Below are 26,591 nucleotides of genomic sequence, written 5' to 3'. Positions count from 1 at the left end.
TTAAAAAAAAATGTGTGTGCATACTAATTACTTCCCCCGCCACCCTGGGTCAAGCTAGATGTGATATCAATTTCATATAAGCAAACATCTCAAAAAAAAACCCCGATACTGGTCTTTAAAGTAGCATCATCCCTAAACCTCACTCCCACAAGCAAGCAACATGCATTGACAACCTCCCCTGACTCCAAGCTGTTATCTGCCAACTTTGCCAGCTGCAAAACTCACACTTCTGTCTCCTTCAACAGCAAACAATTTCTCACCAGCCTCCACCTAAGCCGGTGGGTTGTCAGTATCATGCAATCATCAGCCATCAATGATTATTTTAACAGATCTCTACTAGCCCTCAATGCTCATTAAAGAAACATTGTATGCTATTAGATTCTTTATTTTTTAAAAAAGTTCCTCCTAATAGATAGTTATTTTTTGATATAATGCCGTAGCATTTTTCTCAAATTATGAATGAGGCTTCACTGTATCAGAGGGATGCTTAGAGCAAGTTTGTCTCTATCAGGATCTTGCCATTTTCTGGCTTCAATTTGATGCTACAGATCATTTTATAAGCTCTTAGTACTAGCCATACGACTGTAGTGGTCTTTTTCAAATAAACTGATGCAGAGTAACAAATCTCTGTCCAAATGGGCTGTCATCGTATTCAAGAAATCTTAACCAATTAATCATATGATTTAAGTCACTTAATTGATTGGTTGATTAAATTGACAGATGGGTTGAAAGAATTCTGAAGCGAGAAGCATACTTTCTTGGTGTATATCTTCCACACACTTAGCATTCAGCAGAAACAGCCCCCCCTTTTAATGGGCCTACTCTGAGTAGGGTTGGAAGAAGCATTTCATGCTCACTTTTCTGCGCACACACCTTATTGATTAGCAGGAGCTGAAGGAATATTTAAAATAAAGAAATCACATAAAACTGTATGTATATCTAGCTTGCAACCTGATTTAGTTCATTAAAAGGTTTTAATTGATTAATGTAACAAATTGATCAATTGCATGCTGCAGCCCTACTGTTGAGTGATCTTCAGTGTGTATTTAATGTTCTCTCTCTGCAAACTCCCTTAACCTCCCAAGGGATCACCTTCCCACCAGGGACCCAACTTGAATAAAATATTGGAGGGGAGGTAAGCCCCACCCCGCATAAATCAATCACAACATGTGGTGCATTGAAATATACTCGGAGTCGAGAATGGATTTCATGCTCTTTATTCAGCTCTTAGTAGTGAGGAGGAATGGAACTTCCCCCAGACTGTCTGCTTTATATTTACACTATTATTTACACAACGGGCACCACATGATTGGCTAATTCCGGGATTCACCTGTAGGCCAATCAGGTTGCGGATTCACTTCCACCTGGAGCTGGATTGGGTGACTCCTGTGGACCAGTCAGACTGCTGCATTCTGGACCCTATTGTTCTAGGACCAGACTGCTGCATGCTGAATCCTATTGTTCTAGGGCCAATCAGACTGCTGCATGCTGAATCCTATTGTTCTAGGACCAATCAGACTGCTGCATTCTGAATCCTATTCAACTCAGTACATAACATGCATATACACCATCTGTCCATTAACTTTGGGGAGGACTCCAGCCCTGCTCCCTCAATTAGTTTATTTTGGGGAGCGAAGGGACCTTGGCCCTTAGATTTGGCTCCTACGCTTTCCCCATTCCCCCCCCAAAGCCCACACTCCAGATCACAACATGAATTTGCTCCAGCTGTGGCAGCTTACCTGCTGTTCTCCCCTCCCCCACACACACACCTTCCTACAAGGCACTCTTTCAGTCCCAATGCAGTCCATGGGCATAGCCAGTGGGGCAGGGGGGCAGCTGTCCCCTCTAAATCAAGTAAATAAATAAAAAGATGTAACTAACTGACAAATTGCATGGCAGATAACTCGGTACTGTCCCCCAACATAAACCCTGCCCCCTAACATTAATCCTGCCCCCCTAAAATAAATCCTCGTGACGCCCATGCCCCCCTCCACTGCAAACCCTCTTCTGGAAAGACCCCCTCCTTTCCCCATTTCCACAACTTCCCATTTATAACGCATGAAACCCTTCATTGTCTTGTCTCCTCCTGTCTCAGAAACAAAACTCTCTGGGTTGGATCCAGGCAAAGTGGGTGGACCTGCGGTCCCATTAAAACCAATGGGGCATGCTAGGCATGACTTAAGTTTCCGCTGGAATCAATGGAACTCCAGTGTGTTCCATCCCTTCATCCTTCCCCTGGAAACGAAACCACCAAGAGCCCTTGGAGAGCAAGAAAAAACCCAAAAACAGTTCATTTGGAGCTTCTCTAAGCAAGCAAGCGCGCACAACCCCACACAAAAGCGGGAGCGTCATGCTGTTAGTCCTACTCGTTGCCCCTAGACTTGGCTTTGACAGTAAGGTCTGGCTCTGCAGCTAAAGACCTTTGCCACGCGCCCCACCTCCCGCCAGTCCTAGGCTAGATTCTCCGCTGGGTGAATGGGTGGCGTCTGCTATGTTCTTCTCCTCCTTTGACGGTCACACCTGAACGCTGCCGGTTCAAAGTGCCTGCCTCCTTGGGCATCCCTTTGCTACGGGAAGGGAGGTCCTGGAGGGCGCGCAGGGGAGGCGATGATGGCATGTGGAAGGAGGAGGCTGCGGGTTAAGGTTGGGGAGGGGGCGGCTGCTGCCATTGGACAACTTCCCCCCCGCCCTTGCCCCCGTGGCTTTTCGGAAATCGGAGACCTCTAGCAGCCGAGGCGCTCCGTAGGGAGCTCGCTTTCCCCTTTGGAACCAGCCGGACCACCCTGCCCAGACAGGCGGGGAAAGCGCCGGGTGCGCCCAGGGCGCAGGACGAGGGAACTCCCCAAGGTCCCGCCGCCGCAGCTGTTGCTCGCTTGGCCGGACATTGCTGGCAAGGCGCAAAGGTGCCTTCGGAGACTGGGCCAGCTCGGCGCATGCGCCGCTCTCTCCGGCATCACAGCTCTGCCTGTGGATTGAAAGTTACATCCCTTGAATCTTCGCGGGAGGGGGTGGGGAGAGGGAAGGGGGAGAAAGAGGCAGCAACTCTCCACCCGGAGGAAGGAATGTGGGCAGCTCGGCCGCGGGAGCGCGTGGGGATTCTGCTCTTCCCTGCGATGATAGCCATGGTCTGCTATGCCAAGAGGTGAGATTGGCGCTTGGGCGCGAGAGGACGTGTGTGTGCGTCTGTGTGTATGTGATGGGCTGAATGATGGACCTCATCTTCCGGGGAGCTCAGCTCCGTGGATTTCTTCCTCTGCTGGGAGGCTTGTCGGAATCCTTCTTGTGGCTGTGTCGGTGCCTGTGTGTGTGCGTTCAAGCGCTCGCTCTGAATCCTTTTCCTCTCCCTCAGCCTGAATGAGCCCAGCAACATGTCCTACGTGAAAGAGACCGTGGACAAATTACTCAAAGGATACGACATTCGCCTGAGGCCAGACTTCGGAGGTGAGTCTCCTCGGATTTGTTTACAAGGGGAAATCACCCGGCTGCGTGCCGGTCCCTGCAGGGTCAGAGGCAAGGGCCGCTTAGAATTCTAATCAGCCGGGAAAGGGGTCCCTTTGGTAACCAATTCCTTTCCCTCAAAATGGGCACGTTCTCTTTTCTCTTCCCTCCCCTCCCCTCATATACACATTCGGACATCTATAGACATGCTCCAAACGTGTGGGCTCTAAATTGATTCAGTAAATCGATGTCCTTATATAAAAGGATTTTGCTGGGGTCTGGTGGTAGACTTTCAGATTTCACAGAGCTCTTCTTCAGACATGAAAAAGAGCACACCAACGTTTAAGCACGTGAACAGGTACAGGACGCACTTGAGGCTCAGAAGTCCTGACCTTCCAACCCTTTTGACTGCTGGCCATTAAAAACAAACACCTGTTTCCGTTTCCAGGCTCTCCCGTTGACGTTGGCATGAGAATAGAGATTGCCAGTATAGATATGGTCTCGGAAGTCAACATGGTGAGTACTCTCTTGGAATAAATAGCATTGGGCGGAGGGGACGCAAGGCGCTCTCTGAGATTGCAGAGGGCTATTCAGGAGAGGTTGGCCGTTTGTCGAGTTTAATGTCGTGGCGTCCTGTTGTGAGGTGTGCTGGAGAAATCAGTTTGGGGAAGACTTTGGCTGCTGCCCCCTCGTTCGCCTCACCTTTTCCAAATGTGGAACGGCGCCACCTGCCGACCGCCGCAGGTCACGAACTGGTTTCAGCACCGCGGACAGCGACCTGTGCCTAGGCTTTTAAAATGGTATTTCTACGCTTCTTCCGCTCTCTCCTTCTGTAGCGTTTGATTTGGATAAGGAATTAAACTGCAATTGTATTGGGGTGAAATAGAATAAAAAGAGGGGTGCTGAATGAATAGCCAGTTGATCGTTCGGAATCAAATGCTGAAAGGATGCGCAAGCGCAAAAAAGGGGTGCAAGCATGGAGCTTATAGGACTTTGTATGCAACTGGTAGCTTGCTGTAATCTAACGACTGCGGCTCTCATTGCAGTGATCTAACTTGGCATGCGAGTGATGGGGGGGAATATTTATAATAAGAAGCCATATTTATTTTATTTTACTTTAAGACTGTGCTGATCTTATTTAGGTAACAAATTCTTCCTGCTATTCAGTGATGGGCTAAATCAGTGTTTGGTTCATTAGGAAGGGTTGGCAGCTGAATTGCTACTGGAGATACAGAAGCCTGTTGATTCCACTCCCCGCCCCGCAGTGTTTTGACAGTCTCTTGTGAAGATGAACTGCTGAGTGATGATTGCTGAATATCAGTGCTGACTTGAGGGACTCCTGCTGAGTAATAAAAAAACAATGACAAGAATTAAGTTTGAAGGTCTGGATGACTTTATTCAAGAGACAACTCAGATTATGGGTTTGAAAGCTTACTAGAATATGTCCCTTGGTGTGTCTTGTTTGCAGCTGAGAAATTAGGGCCATGCAATATTTACTGTCGATTTAGTAGATTTATATGCTGCTTTATGACTACAGTCCTCAAATCATCTCACATTTATTTGCTTACAGTATTTATACTCTGTTCAGTGACAAAAAAGTTCTCTGGGTGTCTTACAATAAAACAATTATATGCAAAATTAAAACCTAGAAATAATAATTAAATATCGCATAAAAGATCAGCAGCAGCACCAAACATTTCACAGATTTCAAAAACTCCAGAAACAACAAATTTATAAACAACAAAACGGTTTTAAGATTTAAATGCCTGGGGAAAGAAAGGCATGGGGAAAGGAAAAAAAGTATTCACCTGGTTCCATTTTTTCAAAAGCCAGAGTATATGCATCAAGCAAGACTATCTGGGCTGCTACCACTGGGGTGTTCCCTAGTAGCCAACCACCCGACCTTATTTGTTACAAATATGAAACTGATGCAGCTAGAAGCATGCACTTGAAAACAAAGACTGCCCCACTCTGCTTGAGCAGGAGCTAACAGCTGATGTTATTTCCCACAAGGGAGTTGGGTCAGATGGCCCCCTGTTGAGTGGAGGGGAAAGTCCAGCTGGCACAGACCCAGGCATTTTGCATGACTCTTGCTCCTGGATTCCTTATCACAGGCCAGTTGGCCTTAGATGGCCCTGTGATGGGGAAGAGGAAGTCCAGCTGGGGAAGAAGCAGGCTTCTGGTGTTTTACTTTGCCTGCCTGCCTCCTGCCTGCCTTCCTCTATATGCTTTAGTTTCCTGCGTTGAGTAAATAGCTTTGCACAAAGAAGTCTTGAGGGCCAATTTGTACTACTATTTTTTTTCAGTGCTGAATTTAATCCAATATTATTTTTAGCAGTCATGGTTATAGATATTCACAGTCTCCCCCCACCCCACCCCCATCTTTATTGTCTTTCTATATCATCAGGTCCCTATCCCCTGGTTGTTCCTAATTCTAAACAGCACAAGCCTTTGCAGAAAATGGCACATGGACATCTCTTCTACATGTTCCTGCCCAGAAATCTGTCCTAGCTGCCTGTTGCTTTGGTTATACAGTGGTATCTCGGGTTAAGTACTTAATTAGTCCCAGAGGTCGATTATTAACCTGAAACTGTTCTTAACCTGAAGCACCACTTTAGCTAATGGGGCCTCCCGCTGCTGCCATCCCATTTCTGTTCTCATCCTAAAGCAAAGTTCTTAACCCGAGGTACTATTTCTGGGTTAGCGGAGTCTGTAACCTGAAGCGTATGTAACCTGAGGTACCACTGTACATGCACACATGCATACAACTTATCTGTTGTATACCAGCACTTATACAAGACAAACTACCTAACTCACAAGAAAAGCTACCTAGAGTTTTCTAGCTATAAAATCTCATAGGGTTAAGGTTTGAGTGCTATAGCTTGTATGTCTCACCACATGTCATGTGGTACATCCCAATGTTTCTTTCATTAAGAAAACAATGGTCACAGCTGAAACATTTTCCAATCTAGATAGAATTATGTTTCCCAAAGGACAGGGCTTGAAACTATCCCAACCTTTCTAAGGAGCAAAATTATGATTGGTTGACAAAGGTCAGGATCTCTGAACAGGGCAATCGGCTCCTTCTGACTGTAAACAATGCTTTGTCAAGCCTGACATGAGTTTGTATTAACCTCCTTACCTGGGTGTGTAATTGCACAGTGAAATAATGCTGTCCCTAGCAGAGTTAAAGGCCTTGTTATAAGAGATGCTCGTGAACTTCCAAGCATTGGGAGTGCTCTGTTAACTTTACTGGGAGCTGAAGGGACTCAGAATGTCACTGTGGGACTCTTAAGAGTGCTGTGGGATTTATTTGTGTTGCTTACACCAGCAATATTTTTCCTAGGTCTTCAGGACAGCATGATTCATAGCATGCCTGTCCTATGCCAAGGTTTCACATTACTCCTTGCTGAGGTGGCAGAAACATGCCTTGTAGCATCTGAGGATGTGCTCACCCTAGGGCAATTAAATTGGTCTAAAAGGACTTATAACATTTGTGCTGCCCAAGCTAGCAGATTAGTTTTACTAGTAGAAATGCAAAGCGCATCACTTCCGCCACAGCTGGGTGCAATTGAGTTTCAAGCGAGACAAAATTAGCTCACTCTTCCCTGTTCCATTAGGCAAAGCTCTGCCCCTGCCCTTGCTGTTGAATATTCCTGGAGCGTCCATACATTTTTTTAATGGATATGCCTGCCTTTTCTACTGGATACACCTGAAGCACACCTGTCAATAATATTAGATGCACCTGGCCCCAAAGTCCCATCGATAATGCATGAAGGAGCCAGAAGAGATCTGCAGAGGGACAGCGCTTTGATATATTTCTTTCTAGAACACGGGTGGATAACTTTGGGCACACCAGGTGTTGTTGGACCACGTAACTATTGGCCATGGTTGCTCGGGTTGATGAGAGACGTAGTTCAGCAACACCTGGAGGCTCAAACGTTTTCCACCCCTGCTCTAGAGGGAATTGGCAGCGGGCCCATGAGTCAACCAGCTGCATCATTTTAACTATTCTGGCATTTTGTAACAATAAATAAATAAATAAATAAATAAATAAATAAATTTTTATTTATTTATACCCCGCCCTTCCAGGTTGTACAGAGGCCCATGCTTTCAAGTGAATTTCTGGTCCACAGGCGAGTGGGAATGATAGCTCAGTTGGTAGAGCATGACTCTTCATCTCAGGATCATGGGTTGGAACCCCACATTGGGCAAAGGATTCCTGCATTCCAAGGGGGTTAGACTAGGTGGGCTTTGTGGTCCCTTCCAACTCTACAATTCTGTGAGTCTATGAATGTGCAACAAGCAGCACTCTTCATTCCTTCTCCCCCGTAAACCTACCCAATTGTTTTATGGGTGTTCCCGATTGTTTCAGTTGGAGAGACTTAGAGTGTACGATGCCAAGAAGATATGTTACTGCACAAACTGAGAGCCCCACCTGCATGCCCTAAGAAAAGGCTTCTCATTTTACCCCCTTCAATGGGAGGAGCAACTATGTTTCCCTTTGTATGTATCCCATTGTACTGCCAGAGCCAGTCTTTCACTGGAATGAGTGGCAAAGTCTAAGTGTTTGGATTAGACTACAGCTGGCATTTAAGTTCAGCCAGAATATTTTATAGTGACTTTTTTCAATTTTTACTAGAATTTAAGAGCTGCGGGCTAAATGTTTCTGTGTTCTAACTAGACAACTGCTATTGAATGTAAAGCAAAAAAGCTGGTTTTCTGCAGTAATAGATAGTTATCATCACAGAATATTTGCCTTATGAACAATGCATCATAAAAGTGGAGACGCTATCTGTTACTCACCAAAATAATTAATCTGTCACTTAGGAGCAGGTGAAAGTGATTGATTCATAAATGGTCTACAGTTAGAAATGGGCAGTCAGGTTTGCTGATGATATCAAATATATCAAATTGTTCAGGGTGGTTAAAACAAAAAGGGACTGTGAAGAGTTCCAAAAGGATCTCTCCAAACGGAGTGAATGGGCAGTAAAATGGCAAATGCAATTCAATGTAAGCAAGTATAAAGTAGTGCACATTGAGGGGGGGGGGAGAGAATGTCTAAATTTCACATATATGCACACATGGAGCCTGTAGTTAGAGTAACTGACCAAGAATGAGACTTTGGTGTTGCAGTGGACAGTTTGATGAAAACGTTGACACACTGTGTGGCAGCTGTGAAACGGGCAAATTCAACGCTAGCGATCATTTGTAAAGCGATTGAAAATGAAATAGGCAATATTATAATGTCATTTTCAAAATCTGTGGTGCTACCAGACTTGGAATACTGTGCACTGTTCTGGTTGTTTCACCTCAAAACAGATATCGTGCAGCTGGAAAGGGCAGCCGACATGATTGAGGCAATGGACCAAGTCCCCTCTGAGGGGCCATTACAACATTTGGGACTTTTAAGGTTGGAGAAAAGTCAAGTAAGAAGGGATGTAAGCAAGTAAGAGGCATGGTGAGGAGAAACTGAAAAGAGAAAAGTTTTTCTCCTGCTTTCATAGGGTTAGAACTCGGAGACATCCAACGAAGCCAGTGTGGTGTAAGAGCAGTGGACTCGTAATCTAGTGAACCGAGTTTGATTCCCCGCTCCTCCACATGCAGCTGCTGGGTGACCTTGGGCCAGTCACACTTCTCTGAAGTCTCTCAGCCCCACTCACCTCACAGAGTGTTTGTTGTGGGGGAGGAAGGGAAAGGAGAATTTTAGCCGCTTTGAGACTCTTTAGGGTAGTGATAAAGCGGGATATCAAATCCAAACGGTGGAAAATTCAGGACAGACAAAAGAAATATTCACTCCCACAAAGGCAGTGATGACCACCAACTTAAGTTTATTTCCCTCCCCCCCCCCCCGATTTTTTTTATTCGTTTTATAACACAAATAAACAGCACAAACAGAAAAACAAAGAATGCAAACAAATTCTTGTCTTGCCCTTATTTTTTCTAAACATTGTTAGGTGGGCTTCCCCAAATCCACCCTATCATTTTACCTCATCTTTAGCAGTTACATATATCATAATTTCTAACCATTTTTCTTCATCACACTTACTTTAACCATAAAAATCTTCACATTTCATTACTTACAGATAATACTATTTTAAAATACACTATCTTCTACTTCTAACCCTACAGCCTATACCCACTTCCAAAGCTATTCTAAGATTTAAATATTAACATATTTTTTTTTCAAATATTCCTTAAACTTCTTCCAATCTTCTTCCACCGTCTCTTCTCTCTGGTCTCGGAGTTTCCCAGTCAGTTCAGCAAGTTCCATATAGTCCATCATCTTCATCTGCCATTCTTCGATAGTTGGTAAACCTTGTTTCTTCCCATTCTTCACTAGTAATATTCTCGCAGCTGTATGTTGTGGCATACAGAAAAAAGGGACATCCTTTTTGGGGATTTCACCCCCCACTATACCAAGTAAAACCACCAACTTAAGTTTAAAAGAGGGTTAGACAAATTCATGGATGATAAGGTTACCAATTACAGATAGGTAGCCGTGTTGGTCTGCCATAGTCAAAACAAAAAAAAATAATCCTTCCAGTATTATCCTTCCAGGTTACCAATGTGTATCTGAAGAAGTGTGCATGCACACGAAAGCTCATACCAAGAACTAACTTAGTTGGTCTTTAAGGTGCTACTGGAAGGAATTTTTTTTTTGTTATGATGTGGACATAAATGAGATGGCAGGAATATGCTTTTCTACTAGAACTAAGAAATAGGAAAGGAATGTTGGACTTCCATGGATGATTCAATCAGCCTTGGTAACAATGGGCAATCAAACTGCAGCACGAGTGACTCAGTTAGTAAAGGCATTAAGGAATCCCTTCAGGAAAGTCCATGAAAAATGGATAAATCCCAACACGCAAGGCCGAGAGAATCCAAAGAACCCAAAGCCAATCATTTCTCCTTTGACAAGGAACATGATTATGGCATCTCTCATCTCAAATAAACTTGATTAGCATTTAGCTGCTTGGGGCACTCTTAACAATGGAGTCAAATTGATGCTTTAAAAGTTCCAGGGATTGTAGAGAGCAGCTAATCAACTTTTCTATTCTGATGCGTCCATATTCTACTTCATGTTCTGCTTCAGTTTGGCACATGAGACTCTATTGCGGTGCTCTAACGCAGTCCTCTAATGCACGGTCACTAGATCAGGGTGGGAGAACAAAGTACTCTTAGGCTTCTGCTCCTACCACCCCTGACCACTGGCCATGCTGGCTGAAGCTGATGGGAGTTGGAGTCCAGCAACAACTTGGAGGGCCACAGGTTCCCCATCCCTACATTAGAGATCCCTGCACTAGTTTGTCAGATGTTGCACAGCAAAGTTATTTGTATAAGAAGGCTGGTATTTATCTGTACCAGCCCCAGTTTCTCCACAGTCCCTTCATTCTTAAGGGCCATGCTTCCCTCCGCTGCCTTTTCCTCAAATCCCTACTCTGTAGTCTGTGTTGCTTCTGACTTCTATCTCACCCTGACTCTCAGGCAGCCTTGCTCAGTAGGAGGGATGGAAGAGTCTGCCAGTTTCAGTCCTCTCAGTTTCTGATTTTCCCATCTTTAAATAGGTTCTCTGCATTTCTGCAGAAATCTATGGATATTTTAAAAAAAAAAAATCCTCATGAAAATTCTTCGGAATGTTAGCGTGAATTTTCGTCTTTGCCTTCTCGGTAGTGGCACCCGCCCTGTGGAACACGTTCCCACCAGATGTCAAAGAGGAAAACAACTGCTAGACTTTTAGAAGACATCTGAAGGCAGCCCTGTTTAGGGAAGCTTTTAATGTTTGACGGACTACAGCGGTACCTCTGGTTGCAAACGGGATCCATTCCTGAGGCCCGTTCGCAACCTGAAAAGAACGCAATCCATGTCTGTGCATGCGCAGGTCACGATTCGCCACTTCTGTTCATGTGCATGATGTCATTTTGCGCATCTGTGCATGCATGAGCAGCAAAACATGGAAGTAACCCATTCCATTACTTCTGGGTCGCCGCAGGACGCAACCTGAAAACACACAACCTGAAGGAAATGTAATATGAGGTATGACTGTATTGTATTTTAATATTTTGTTGGAAGCCGCCCAGAGTGCCTGGGGAAACCCATCCAGATGGGTGGGTATAAATAATATATTATTATTATTATTATTTCATACACCACTTTGACTAATGTACACATTTGTGCAAGGAATTTCACCAAACGCTTTGCATTTTTGTAAAGTGATTTTCACAAATATGACACGTGTGCTGTTTTCTGAATGTGGCAAACCCTTGGAAGCATGAGTGACAGGTGTGCATCCTTAGATACTTATGCATGGTTCTTCGGTTCTTTGGAAACTAGAAGCAGATTAGGGGAAAGTACCCCGTTGCTCTGCACATCTTCCCATCCTCTGATTTGATCAGCCACGGTGACTCATGCCAAGCAAACCATCATGAGATCAGGGCAATGTCAGCACAGTTATTACATGGCTTGCTGGCACTGGATGCCCTCAGTTAGTCAACCTGAAAAAGAAAGCAAAGCTCTTCATGGGTATGCTCCATACAGCCAAATGATTAAAGGAATGTCCAAAATCAAAGACAGTATGTCAGCATGAACCTCAGGTGTCACAATCCCTTGCTTTAGCCCACAAACACACCCTGTGTCCTAGACTACCATGAGACATATGTTAATGTGAGTCTATTTCACCTCTGCTTTCTGGACACTCTCGCTGCCGTTTACAGAGCATCTTTGGAATCTACAAGGTGACCCTTTGGCATAGCATCAATTAATAGCAATTTAACAGAATTTAGCAGTAACAAAAGGCTTGTGAAACATTTACAAGACTCGGAAATGAGTCCATTAGCAGCAGGGTTATGACTACGACAAAATCTATTAGACTCCGTCAACATGAGCTGTCTGCTTTCTGGAAGCAACTTGCTTTGAGTTAAACAGGCTGTTTATAAGAGAAGCCGGTGAATGCTTGTAATCTTGCTATGCACAAGAGAAAGTAATTGTGTACAGCAGTGGTTCCTAATTATAGCTAATTACCAAAGACCCCCTATTTTTCAAAAGCCAGGCCAAGGACCCCCTACTTTTGAAAGTTTTGATAACTCTATGGCATGGGTGTAGCCAAGGGGGGTAGCTGCCCCCCAATCAATACAAATCAATACAAATCTAAGGTTCTGCCCCCCAACAAAAATCCTGCTCTATGGTAGTTACCTCTGCAAAGCAATTTTTTAAACAAAATGTGGGCTAGCCCCTAATAAGCAAATGATTTTAGGTATAGTTTTTTTTTAAAGACCATAAAGTGATATTACCACACAAAAATGACAAACAAATAGTTGGAGGGGGAGGCAAGGGATGGGGCTGCGGACCCCCTGGATGCATTCTGCAGACCCCCAGGGGTCCCCGGACCCCTAATTGGGAACCACTGGTGTACAGAGTTCCCCCAAAATAGTGAACATTTTTATTCATGAAAGTGTCCTTGTCACATAATTCAATAAATTGCATACAGTCAATAAATGATATAACACAGAATAACCAGCCACAGCAATATCTGACGTAGGGGTGTGCAGTTTGGTTACTGGCGTAGGAGAGCATTTAGTGAAAGGGAAAGGGTTGGCCTTTTGTTGTGGCTGTGTTGAAAAGGAGAATGAGTAGCGTCAGTGCAGAAGAAGCTCCTGCCCAGTGTTTGGATTTGGTGGTTTAGTTTTAGTTTGTCATTCTTTAATTCAGTGCTCTTCCTCGACCTTGCGTAAGTGAGAAAGTTATTGTGAGGTTTTCTGTTGTCATGCACATTGAAATGAAATACACAACACACACATGTGTTGGTGAAAATTTTAGGTTGTTTTTACCCTTGTTTTTATACTTCTTTCTGTTAGTTTCTGTTCTTATCACTGAGCAGCTGCTTGGAGTCACAGGACTCTGTTTACATTCCAGAGACCTTCAAGTCTCACAAGAAAGGAGACGGGATGTGACATTAGTGTGGTTTCCTGTTTCCTTTGTTCCTTTGTTCCTTTGTTCAGTTGCTCTCTGCTCTCACAGGGAGAGGCTGTACATTTCTTTGCTCTCTGCGTAGCTAGAAAATAAAGCATAGCAATGTAGCTCATACTATCTCATCCTTCCATGTGCTGTTTTGATGCTCTGCTGGGACGATGTGCCTGAGGCCTTATCAAAGGATAAGGTCATCAATTAATTGTCGGGAGGCGATTCCGAAGATGAACCTTATCAGGTCGGTCGAATGGAGATTCCGACAGTTGCAATACGTTGCTTTGAGTTAACGTTTGTGAAAACAACTATGAAATAAGAAGAAGAAGAAGAAGAAGAAGAAGAAGAAGAAGAAGAAGAAGTCGTCATTGGAATTTAAGTTAATTTGAGTTCCACGATGGAAGAAAGGTGGAATATGAATGTACTAAATAAATAAATCTAATAAATGACCTTTATCTAAAAGGTGCCTTCTGCAAGGAAGAATGGCAGGGCTGTTTGGAAAAGCTAGATAATTGGAAATATGGGGTTGCGATACTGAAGAATGAGATCTCGCTCCACTCCAAGTATATATGCAACCTCCCCATATTCTTCACAGATTTCAACAGCCATCGTGTGTGTGTGTTGCATTTTGTATTCCCTAAGGACAAATTCATCTAAGTCCCATCACATCCTCTCCTTAAAAGAATACTGAGTGCAGTCTCTTCCATCTCATCTGGGAGTAAACTGATTTAGAGGACAGTTCTAAACACAGTTTTACTACAACTACCAATAATTGATTCATGACCATAGTTGTGCAGGGTTCTTGAATTTCAACCAGTTGAATTTGTGGCTACCTTATTCCTTCTGTCTTCCCATACTTCTTTTTAATGGTGATTGGAAAGGGACAGAGCAAATCTCCAGGTTTGCTCCATCTGACAAGCCTACTGAGAGAACATGGGCATGGTGTTGGTGGTTGCTGTGATGGTGGTGGTTGGTTGGTTATTTGGTTGCTAGGCACAATAGAATGGGCTGCTTGTTTCTTTTAATGTGGAGGATGCTTCAAATATTCACACACACACCCCACTTGCAGGCTGAAGGCCCAGCAGCAAATTACATGAAATGAACCTGCTGGTTATGGATGCTAGTTCAAATGTCAAGCTGACCATCCACATGTCAAAAAGGGAGAAAAGGGGGGCAAATAAAGGGGAAATGGAAATAGCTTTATCCATTTAAACAACTAAGAGCAGGGTAGCATTGGAACCTGAACCACTTACCTGGGGCTGTGCTTCATAATCATCGTGAGTCACCAAGTGTTGCCATGGAAACAGCTACATTACATGACACAGTCTGTCTCAGAAATACAAAAATAACTGCGTAGAAAAATATTCATTTATGCATTTTGCAGTCCCCCCACCTGCTTTTAGAAATTGGCTTTCCAGCATTAATTAATTCCACCAAACTTCTGGATGTGATGAGCTAGGTGGGCACTGTTTGCTAAGTGGGCTTTTTGATAAAGATGCGTGGCGTTCCGCAAAGGCAAGTCTGCTTTTTGCTTTTAACAAAAAGGAAAAAGAAGAATGATGGATTCCACCAAAAACCTGAATGACATTCTAGGATGGCATAGATCTTTAGCTTGCTGCACAGGAAAGGGCAAAAGATTGAGATACAGGAGATTTAGATAGAAAACTTTCCTTAGTAACTGAAAACACTGGGCAGATTAGATGTTCCTGTCTTCACACAATTAACAATTGTTTCCCCAGTGTTACTGATCAATATCTGCAGTCCTAGGGAAGTGACAGGGACGCGGGTGGCACTGTGGGTTAAACCACAGAGCCTAGGACTTGCCGATCAGAAGATCAGCAGTTCAAATCCCCGCAACGGGGTGAGCTCCCGTTGCTCGGTCCCTGCTCCTGCCAACCTAGCAGTTCGAAAGCACATCAAAGTGCAAGTAGAAAAATAGGTACCGCTCCGGTGGGAAGGTAAACAGCGTTTCCGTGCGCTGCTCTGGTTCTCCAGAATTGGTTTAGTCATGCTGGCCACAGGACCCAGAAGCTGTACACCGGCTCCCTCGGCCAATAAAGCGAGATGAGCGCCGCAACCCCAGAGTCAGCCATGACTGGACCTAATGGTCAGGGGTCCCTTTAGCTTTAGGGAAGTGACGTCACTCAGACCTCCTGGTGCCTGTCATGCACCCATAGCAAAAACCAGGCATCAAAAGGTGGAGGGAGACTTTTCTCCCTCCTTTACCTATTGATAGAGCAGCACTAAGCACCACTAGATTATTAAGATTCAATCTGGACTACAGCTTTCGGTCCAGAATACTAGCCTCGTATTTCAGGTGAATATCACAGATTGGCTAGATTCGTATTTTCAGTTCTAGAAATATGAATGTTGATGCCATCTCTAAGAACATGGCCTTTTGAAAAGCCTTGGTGGATCAGACCAAAGACCTGAATATATCATGCATTCCCTTCTCACAGTACCTAAACCAGATGCCTATGGGAGGTCCACAAGCATGACCTGCAAAAGATAAATAAAAATCCACTCTCTAATATTCCCCTTATATTTTGCTTCCTATCTCCCACCTTTTTAAAGTACCATCATGTGTTTTTATTATTATTTAATCACATTTTAACCTTCTGAACTTTACTGGGGGGGCAGGGAAAGAGAAATTCAAGGTGGTGTAAGGCCACATGTAAAAGCCATTGAATAAAGTCAGTTGAACTGACTTCTGAGTAAGCCCATTTAGGGTCAGGCTAAAAGGACAGAAGGGATGTGGACAGCACTGTGGGTTAAACCACAGAGCCTAGGACTTGCCGATCAGAAGGTTGGTGGTTTGAATCCCCACGACAGGGTGAGCTCCCGTTGCTCGGTCCCTGCTCCTGCCAACCTAGCAGTTCGAAAGCATGTCATGTGCAAGTAGATAAATAGGTACCACTCCGGCGGGAAGGTAAACGGTGTTTCCGTGCGCTGCTCTGTTTCGCCAGAAGCGGCTTAGTCATGCTGGCCACATGACCCGGAAGCTGTCTCTGGACAAACGCTGGCTCCCTCGGCCTATAGAGCGAGATGAGCGCCGCAACCCCAGAGTTGGTCAAAACTGGACCTAATGGTCAGGGGTCCCTTTACCTTTACCTTTAAGAGGACAGAAGCTGAAACGTCAACATTTCTTTTTTTAAAAAAACAACCGGTTCTATACATTTAAATTGACCTGCTATTGAGACAATTTTTAAAAATTGCACATGCACTCATCAGAATTTTAGAGGGATGCACACACACACACATACATGCAGACAGAATAAAATGCACAGAAATGATAAGATATAATGGAATGCTGCCAAATCAGAACGATTTGTCCTCCTGTTACATCAACAGCACTGTGTAAAGAAAAGCAGACAGGAGGTGATAGGTAGGTTAGATTTTATGCCTATCGGTTTTGACAAAGCCCTGCTAAATGCTGGCTTTGTTTTTAACTGAATCTCAGGCATTTAGGTGCCTTTTTCTGCCTCTTATTTTCCCAAGCCCACATTTCAGCTCAACATGTGGCACTGTATCCAGCGTTTAAAATATATCAAGAGTTCAAAGATAAAGACAGAACGGACTGTGCTGCTCAGTCAGCTAATGCTGCTCATCATTTTTAAAAAATAAATAAATTATTTTCCTCGTTCACAAAAGCATATGCTTCGTCTCTTTCTTCAGGTTGTGTTTTCTACAGATCAGTTACACTTGTCGTGAGACACTGGTGTTATATGGAAGAAAATGGGGGGGGAGGCGGAGGGGTGGTAAAGACTGTGTTCTTTTACTTAGTGTGTGTGTGGTGGTTTTGTGTCAGCGTCACTTGGGTAGGATCTCTTTCTATTTGTTTGTTATGTCTCCTTGGTAGTGAGAGAGGTTGGGGTGGTCTAGGGTGTGGTTGACTGCCTTTGGTTGGCTGCAGTGGAAATTGTTTGTGCCTGTGTGAGGGTGGTGGGTTGATGGGTTAAGTTTTTGTTGTTGTTTAGTCATGTACGACTCTTCGTGACCCCATGGACCAGAGCCCACCAGGCACTCCTGTCTTCCACTGCCTCCCGCAATTTGGTCAAACTCATGCTGGTAGCTTCGAGAACACTGTCCAACCATCTCGTCCTCTGTCGTCCCCTTCTCTTTGTGCCCTCCATCTTTCCCAACATCAGGGTCTTTTCCAGGGAGTCTTCTCATGAGGTGGCCAAAGTACTGGAGCCTCAGCTTCAGGATCTGTCCTTCCAGTGAGCGCTCAGGGCTGATTTCCTTAAGAATGGATAGGTTTGATCTTCTTGCAGTCTATGGGACTCTCAAGAGTCTCCTCCAGCATCATAATTCAAAAGCATCAATTCTTTGGCGATCAGCCTTCTTTATGGTCCAGCTCTCACTTCCATACATCACTACTGGGACAACCAAAGCTTTAACTATACGGGCCTTTGTTGGCAAGGTGATGTCTCTGCTTTTTAAGATGCTTGGGTTAAGTTAGCCATATTGAATTGTATACTGCCGGTGGGTTCGTGTTGTTGTCTTGCTCGGCTGTGTATGCCAGAGGTAGGCATCCTAAGGCCCATGGACTGGAAGCGGCCCATGAGGATCACTTAACCGGCTCATGAGCCAACCCCGAACCGAGCTACCCGCTCGGTGACTCTCCTCGGTGACTGCACTAAAGCGGTGCAGCGCAGCACAGGGACTCTCTTCCACGGCTCCGGAAATTGTTTCTGCGCATGCCCAGACACCGGAAATTGCGTCTGCACATGTTTGTGGTGCTGAAAATCGCTTCTGCGCATGCCCAGATGCCGAAAATTGCTTCTGGAGATAACCAGTTCTAGGTTGGGGGCACATAGTGAAGATACATTTATTCCATCTAATTTTTTTTTAATATTTCCCCTCTTTGGAGAAAGGAACTCTGTGTATATGCTCAGAAGCACTTAGTCTATAATGCCAGATTGTCCGTGAATGAAATGTAACAAATTGCTTTATAGTGCATCCTTCAGATCAAGTCCCCTGAAAAGGTATCTCAGTCCTTCAATAGACAGGCTAGCTCCAGTTCAGATATTCATGCTTGCACTTCAAAATAGTCTTTCAGCAATTGGTGGACAAAAATGCACCTAGATCACATTGTGATGTGTGCAATATCTCTGCTGAGTATTCTGAAGTCTGGCCACAAACTATATGGCTCTCTCTTACCTTTGTGAATTGGTTACCAAATCAAAGGCCACCATTTAAACTCATTTTACATCATTGTACACAAGAAATATGAAACGGCAGCCACATATTCAAATGATAGCACTGACACAGATCATAATTTCTAGCGTTATTAACGGGAAGTAAATCTATGTCCATTTCTGATATCAAACAAGATGGAGATTGTTTTTCTGCTATTAGGCAAGGAGGGGCAATGATTGCATTCAATTCTTCTGGGAGAGATAGAAACAAATGGTCTGTCCGGCATGAGTAACAGACAGACCCTATTGCATTACATCATGGGAGATTTCAGCTGTGGGATGATGCCTGCCAGCATTGCACTTCAAGGCCCCAAGACACCCCCCCCCCCAAAAAAAAAAATAACGTCACACAGACACATATTTTAGTTAAAGTTATTGGGCAAATTTTGGCCACAGCTTTATTAATTACAAAAGGATGAGCAGTATTGGCTCAGGCATTGGCACAGACTATAACTGACTCCGCCTCTCTGGCTGGTAGTCTGAAAGGGTAAACACCAAACGAGGGAGCAACATCGATGAAGACCGTGCGAAGCTAAGCCCGGGGTTCCTGTGGTCCTGGCATGGCCCTAGCCCCTCAAACGGACTTCGGGCGAGAACCAGGCCCCCCAGATTCCTTTACTGGAATCAGTGGCGTAGCGTGGGGGGTGCAGGGGGGACCGGCCGCTCCAGGCGCAACATCTGAGGGTTAGGGTTAGGGGACGCAAATCCATGGGTTAGGGGGCGCAAATCCACGGGTTAGGGGGCACAAATTACTTGCCTTGCCCCGGGTGCTGACAACCCACGCTACGCCACTGACCGGAATAACCTTATTCCTCGAGGGGCAGGTGATAGCCGCACCTCACCTCCCCCGCATTCCAAAAGCCAATGCCTAACCGCCAAACCTTACAAGTTGTGACAATTGCTGAAGGGGTAGGCGAAAACCAAGTAGCCAAAGCCAATCTGCCAAATGGAAAAATTCCTACCCAGCCTCTGTTCCAAAACAGGCAACCCAATCCAAAGCAAGGCCAACGCAACACAGCCTAACATAAGAGGGAGGGAGGGCAGGTGTCTGGCAGCGTGAAGCAAGTGCCCCAATTGCATTGCATAGCCGCCTATATTGAGCCCAGGGATCACGCCACCTCATGCAATTGGCCCAAACAGCCTGGCGTGATCCCTGGGCTGAGGGGGCTGGGGCTAGCTACGCCCCTAACAATTTTAACCCTGTAGGGTTATTCGCGGGGCCCGTGCGCAACCAGGACCCTCTGTAAGGAGGATCCTATTTATTGCACCTTGGTGCGAATTCCGGCAACAAAGGAAAGAGAAGAGGGTGCACTGGTCAGGGAGTTAGACTGCCCCAGAACGCAGTTCATCAAATTGCCCCAAGGATCTTCCACTCAGCGATGCTCACGAGGCTCAGCATGGCTGTTTCCACAAGCTCCAGCACGCAATATTCCTTTTCCCTGACAGCTATTTACTCCCGGCTTTACCTTGCAAGTGATTCCAAAGCAGTGCAATCCTGCCGCATGATAATTACACTCTGCTCAGCGGGGCTGCTGACTGACACGCTGAGATATAGCAACAGGCAACTGTGAAGGTTTAGCTTCGCTCGCTTCAGCTGTCCGCCGCAGCATGTTTACAAGTGAGCACATTGGCAAGATGGAGATGAAGAAGAGCTGTTGCTAGGTGCTTGGCAAAATCACACTGAGTCACGTCCCACGGTATCATGCAGCAAGACCAATAGAGAGGCTCTTATTTGTCTACACAATTGGAAGAAGGGAATCCAAATACTTTATACTAACACAATCCGACACATGCCTACTTAGACATAAGCAAAGGCAGACTTTAGACTCTCAAATTTCAGCAGTGTCCTGTGCGAGGCTAAAATTCTGCACCCCATCCTGCCTCTCATGCTCCATTCTACAGCATTTTTGGGGTGACCCCTGCAACATGGCACCCAGTATACTAATACTAATTTATTATTTCTACCCCGCTCATCTGGCTGGGCTTCCCCAGCCACTCTGGGCAGCTTCCAACAAAATATTAAAATACCATAATACATCAAACATTAAAAGCTTCCCTAAACAGGGCTGCCTTCTTCTAAATGTCTGGTAGTTGTTGTTCTCTTCGACATCTGTTGGATGTTCCACAGGGCGGGCGCCACTACCGAAAAGGCCCTCTGCCTGGTTCCCTGTAACTTGGCTTCTCGCAGTGAGAGAACTGCCAGAAGGCCCTCGGCGCTGGACCTCCGTGTCCGGGTAGAATGATGGGGGTGGAGACGCTCCTTCAGGTATACCAGACCGAGGCTGTTTAGGGCTTTAAAGGTCAGCACCAACACTTTGAATTGTGCTCGGAAACGTACTGGGAGCCAATGTAGGTCTTTCAAGACCGGTGTTATGTGGTCTCGACGGCTGCTCCCAGTCACCAGTCTAGCTGCCGCATTCTGGATTAGTTGTAGTTTCTGGGTCACCTTCAAACGTAGCCCCACGTAGAGCGCATTGCAGTAGTCCAAGCGGGAGATAACCAGAGCATGCACCACTCTGGCGAGGCAGTCCGCGGGCAGATAGGGTCTCAGCCTGCGTACCAGATGGAGCTGGTAAACAGCTGCCCTGACCAGTATGGCCATACTGGTCACACTACCACAGTCTCTGATGTAAGCCCCATTGAATTCAAAGGGATTTGCTTCCAGGTGAGTGTGTATAGGATGTGCGGCCTAAAATGCCTAATAATTAAATCTATTATCCTTCATAGGGAAGACAAGACTGATAAACGAGCTGTTTTGTCATTCTCTTTGACAAAAGCCAGGCTTGGTGAGAAATGTAGCGCCAGCCCAGGAACTATGCATGAAAGTAGGCTGTCAAGTCACTCCATGTGATAATGCGCATTGGCACACAACTGTGTGGAAGGTTTTATTTACCCAGCTAGTTATACGATTTCTTGTCCACCTTTCACAACAAGTTCCCAGGACAGGATACGACGACACAATAATACAGAATCAAAATCCGTTAAAAGAAATTGCATTCTAAAAACAACAGAAAAAAACAGAACATGTTCTGTTAAATTGACTTAGCCCACAACTCATGCCTAGCAATCGATGAATATATCCATTTCAGTTCCTCATGTTTCTTCAGATTAGTGTTCCTTGTTTACAAATTTGCAATTAAAAAAACCCCAAAACCTAGTGAAAGTTCATCAGCATTTTAGTATAAAATTCTCCTACTATACACATTTCTGCAAAGCACTTTCCCCCAATATACTAAATTTTGTATGCTATTTTCACTAATATATGCATATACAGTCACACTTTACCCTTCATTTCCTCCCTCTCCCCTTTTTATAAAGATTACCCACTCTGGGATCTCACAGCTAATTCTCCCCTGGTCTCCCCGCTGACTCAAATAGGATTAATTTAGCCAGCTAGCCCTGGTGATCATCTAATGTTTATTGGATGGATTTCCCCCTAAATTGATTTTTGAATTCTGAATTTATTGTTATTCGTGTTTTATAATGTATTTTATGCTGTTTTTTTCTGCATCAATTAAGTGTTTTAAATTTGTTGTTAGCTGCCCTGAGCCCGGTTTTCTGTACTGGGAAGGGCGGGGTATAAATAAAAAGTTATTATTTTTTATTATTAATAATATATAAGCATTTTTGTACATGTCACTTGGCTGGAGAACGGAACTGCAAAGTTTGGAGAAGTGGAAATTCTAAAGAGAGGGTGTGTTTCAGTTCACACATGGTATTAAGGTTACTTTACCTTTTAAAGGGCCCCTTTACCTTTTAAAGGGACCTCTGAACATTAGGTTCAGTCGTGACCGACTCTGGGGTAGCGGCGCTCATCTCGCTTTACTGGCCGAGGGAGCTGGCGTACAGCTTCCAGGTCATGTGGCCAGCATGACAAAGCCGCTTTTGGTGAACCACAGCAGCGCATGGAAACGCTGTTTACCTTCCCACCAAAGTGGTACCTATTTATCTACTTGCACTTTGACGTGCTTTTGAACTGCTAGGTTGGCAGGAGCAGGGACTGAGCAATGGGAGCTCACCCCATCGCAGGGATTCAAACCGCCGACCTTCTGATCGGCACGTCCTAGGCTCTGTGGTTTAACCTACAGTGGGACGTGTTAACTGGGTATATTCACATTCAAATGTGAGTAGAATCCATCTTTTCTCCCATCCCTAACCCTGTTGGAAGAAGAAGAAGAAGAAGAGGAGGAGGAGGAAGAGGAGGAGGAGGAGGAGGAGTATGGATTTGATATCCCACTCTATCACTACCCTTGGGAGTCTCAAAGCGGCTAACGTTCTCCTTTCCCTTCCTCCCCCACAACAAACACTCTGTAAGGTGAGTGGGGTTGAGAGACTTCAGAGAAGTGTGACTGGCCCAAGGTCACCCAGCAGCTGCATGTGGAGGAGCGGGGAATCGAACCCAGTTCCCCAGATTATGAGTCTACCGCTCTTAACCACTATACCACACTGGCTCTCGCACTGATGGGCACGAACCATACCATTTGCCCTAGATTGGGTGCTTTCTCTTTGCAGAACTAACCATCGTGGGGGCACCCAGCCCCAGTGGTCGTTATGGGTGCGTAAGTGGCACTCCAATTACCAGCTTCCTGCATTCCTGGGAGGAGGGAATTATAGACAGTGCAGAGGCAGGAGCAAGCTGGGAGATTGGTTTCCAGGTGGCTGGCCTCATTAGCTTAGAGGGAAGTAGGCATAAACACCTGCCTGGCAAGCGAAGAGAGGGGGGAAACCTGGCAGCGTGTAGGGGAAACGCTCAGCATGAATTTTAGTTATGGCTTTTGCAGCAATGCTTTGCCTCCTGTGAGACATTTTGAATGACGTTCAGTGGTTTTATTTGGCCAGGGGGAAAAGACTGATGACATTTTATAATGGCAGTCGATGCGAAGAAGACAAATGGTAAATAAGCTTTAAGATCAGCAAGCAACACATGGTGCAGCAGCAGAGACTAATAAGAGCATTTCATTTAAATAATTAAAAAAACCACCTCTTGTTTTCTACATGCTACAGCATGATAAGGGGAAAGAGTTTCCAATAAAACCATATTGCTTATATTTGTTGACGTGCTATTTAGATGTAGAATTGTGGCAGGGAGGTGGTTCACAAATCCTGTCCAAGTTTGCCAATAAGAGGGATGAAAGGATTTACATCAAAGGATAGAAGGTACAGAATACGGTCTGGAGGGCATGAGATTGTTGAGACTAGATATAGAACAAACGTACCCCCCAACCTACATCTCTGGTCCCACAGCAAGCTCTTTTACAGGTTTCCAGCACCCTCTAAACTCCACTAGGAAAACCTCCAGTTCCTTCTTGCAGAAAAAGACAAATGCTGACTCATCAAATGTTTGGTGGCTATTGCATGCACCTATAGGCTAGCACCTGTTACGCTAGACACAGAGGCCAAGTGACAAACTTCCAATCTATTTCACAACTGGCATTAAAGTTTTGTTTTTTTAAAAAAAAGTTTGTTTATATGTAGATATTGTCAGGAGCCATCCTACTCACGAGTAGGACCCTGGCAGAGACACATGCCCGACTGGCATGTTCTCTCCCTCCTGGTCAATCATTCAGGAGCTTCAAAAGCTTTCTTCTGCCCGAACAAACTGACATCAGCACACTCACGGATCCGCAGAGTTTTCGCAGTTTGCATAACAGACCTCAGCAACTCAGCATTTTGGCTAATCTACTTTATTTACGTATAAAACACTTGGAGCATTCTGACTTAGCTCCTTCCTCCTTCTCATCAGACAGCAAAGAGAAAGGACAAAGGACAATAGTCCCACTTCACGGAACACAGAAACACAAACATCCTGTCTCTGTCACTTTCCACTCTGTGGAATGGAAGCATACACCGTCATGTGATAGACAACAATCCCATGACTGCAAGCACGGGGAATGAATCTTCAACAGATATACATAAACATTCTTTAGCAAATGAAGAGTGAATACATATCTGCCTGTTCGAAACATATAGCGGTATTGGCAAGGCTACTTGATTTCCCATCACAACTATGTGTCCCACCATTTCAAGCTTGTGTCGTCAAAAGTTATTTTATAGTGGACAGCAATGAGGGAGGCAGAAGGATGGAAGGCATGTGGAGGGTGGAAGATCAACAGAACATGGAGCCAGAGCCACTAATTCTTGTTTTATCCCTATCTGCCTACCTGCTGAGTTCTACAGAGGCAACAATGAGACCAAGAAAGAGGAAGCTGGCAGCCAGCGCCACCCTCTGGACTGTCTGAAAGTAAGAAAGTAGGAAGTTGAGAGATGATGAAGGGCAGACTGATGTTGTTGGAGCATTGCTCCATGTACCCTAATGGTCCAGCCTCTGCAAGTAAATAGAGTGAATTGCCCTGCTTTTTCACTGGAGCTAACTGAATTGCTATGTTTAGGATGGTGGTACACAAAAAATGGGGATGCGGGTGGCGCTGTGGGTTAAACCACAGAGCCTAGGACTTGCCAATCAGAAAGTCAGCGGTTCGAATCCCTGTGACAGGGTGAGCTCCCATTGCTCAGTCCCTGCTCCTGCCAACCTAGCAGTCTGAAAGCACGTCAAAGTGCAAGTAGATAAATAGGTAGCGCTCCGGCAGGAAGGTAAACGGCGTTTCCGTGCACTGCTCTGGTTCGCCAGAAGCGGCTTAGTCATGCTGGCCACATGACCCGGAAGGTGTACGCCGGCTCCCTCGGCCAATAAAGTGAGAGCAGCGCCGCAACCCCAGAGTCAGTCACGACTGGACCTAATGGTCAGGGGTCCCTTTACCTTTACCTTTTACACAAAAAAGGACAGGCCTCTTGCTTCACTGACAGAACTCAGCTACATTAGAATACAGTCATACCTTGGTTGATGAACACCTTGCAACTTGAAGGTTTTGGCTCCTGAACTCCACAAACCCAGAAGAGAGTGTTCCGGTTTGGAAACGTTTTGGGAACCCGAAGGTCCAGCGTGGCTTATGCGACATCCGATTGACTTCAGGAGCTTCCTGCAGCCAATCGGAAGCTGCGCCTTGGTTTCTGAATGTTTTGGAAGTCGAACAGACGTCCAGAACGCATTCCGTTTGACTTCCAAGATACGACTGTATAAAAAAAGTGTTTTAAATGTGTCAAAGTACCAGATGGTGCTGTAGAGTTTGGTCATTTGACAATGGGATTTTCCATTATGAGCTTTACAACGCGTTTCTCTGAAACTTTTTTTTATGTTTCTAGATCCAGCCACAGTTGTGCAGAAGGGAGAATTTCACTAAGTGTAGCTTGTTGCGCCCTGGTTCGCCCTCTGGCTTCTCACAGTTCATAGTTTTGCTCTCGGCCAGACATTACTCACAAGTGGTGCAAAGAGGTGCTGTCTTGCAGGGAGACCAAGATTGCTCTTATCTACTCCCAACGCTTTTCAGCTGTAATGTGACTCATTGGAACTTCTGATGGTGTCTGATAGCACAGGCGTGCTGTTCACCATTTCTCTGAAAATCAATGAGAATTCTCTGTGGCACATCATTCTTTTTCAAAGCAGAATAAATTTGGGGACCAAGTCTGAAGTCACACGGCTCACTGGTTGTTTTGGAGTGTGGAAATGCTCTAATGATGCTTCTCCTTCTTTGGGTCATGCATTCATATTAGAGATCTGGCCCTCAGCTTACTTGCCATATATCACAGACGACCATAACATGCGTATTTGGCACCTAAATCACAAACACATGTTATCTTAACTTGTTTGTAACAAGGAGGACAGAGATGTGGGGAGGGGCCTTTGCTGCAGATTCTAAAAGAATCTGGTGATGATAGAAGGAGCAGAGGTGGAAGGGGGAGATATACCCCATAAAGCCCAATTTGCTTCCCAATGCTTCAGTTAAACGGAAGCAGTCGTATTTAAGTTACTTCCAGGCTGTTGCTTTTGTATGGGTGCGGTTCAATCACATACCAGCAAATACAATTGCACAATTAAAGTTTATTAGTACTCTTGAACAACAATCCTGTTTCTCTCCAAATCAGACTTCTCATGAT

The 26,591-nt window shown here is 45.0% G+C and overlaps 1 protein-coding gene across 1 annotated transcript in view; it reads left to right on the top strand.

The window, feature by feature from the left end:
• Positions 1 to 2,771: 2,771 nt before the first annotated feature.
• GABRB1 (gamma-aminobutyric acid type A receptor subunit beta1) overlaps positions 2,772 to 26,591 on the top strand; it is an 84,474-nt gene continuing 60,654 nt past the window's right edge. Inside the window, exons 1-3 of the mRNA XM_083755008.1 lie at positions 2,772 to 3,142; positions 3,350 to 3,441; positions 3,887 to 3,954. Coding sequence (XP_083611134.1) covers positions 2,934 to 3,142; positions 3,350 to 3,441; positions 3,887 to 3,954 — 369 coding nt within the window. The 5' untranslated portion in view covers positions 2,772 to 2,933. The remainder of the gene's footprint in view (positions 3,143 to 3,349; positions 3,442 to 3,886; positions 3,955 to 26,591) is intronic.

The sequence above is a fragment of the Podarcis gaigeae genome (genome assembly GCF_964106915.1).
Source record: "Podarcis gaigeae genome assembly, chromosome: 9".
NCBI lineage: Eukaryota > Metazoa > Chordata > Lepidosauria > Squamata > Lacertidae > Podarcis > Podarcis gaigeae.
Note: the sequence above shows the minus strand (reverse complement) of the source record. Positions and strands in the feature narration are given on the sequence as shown.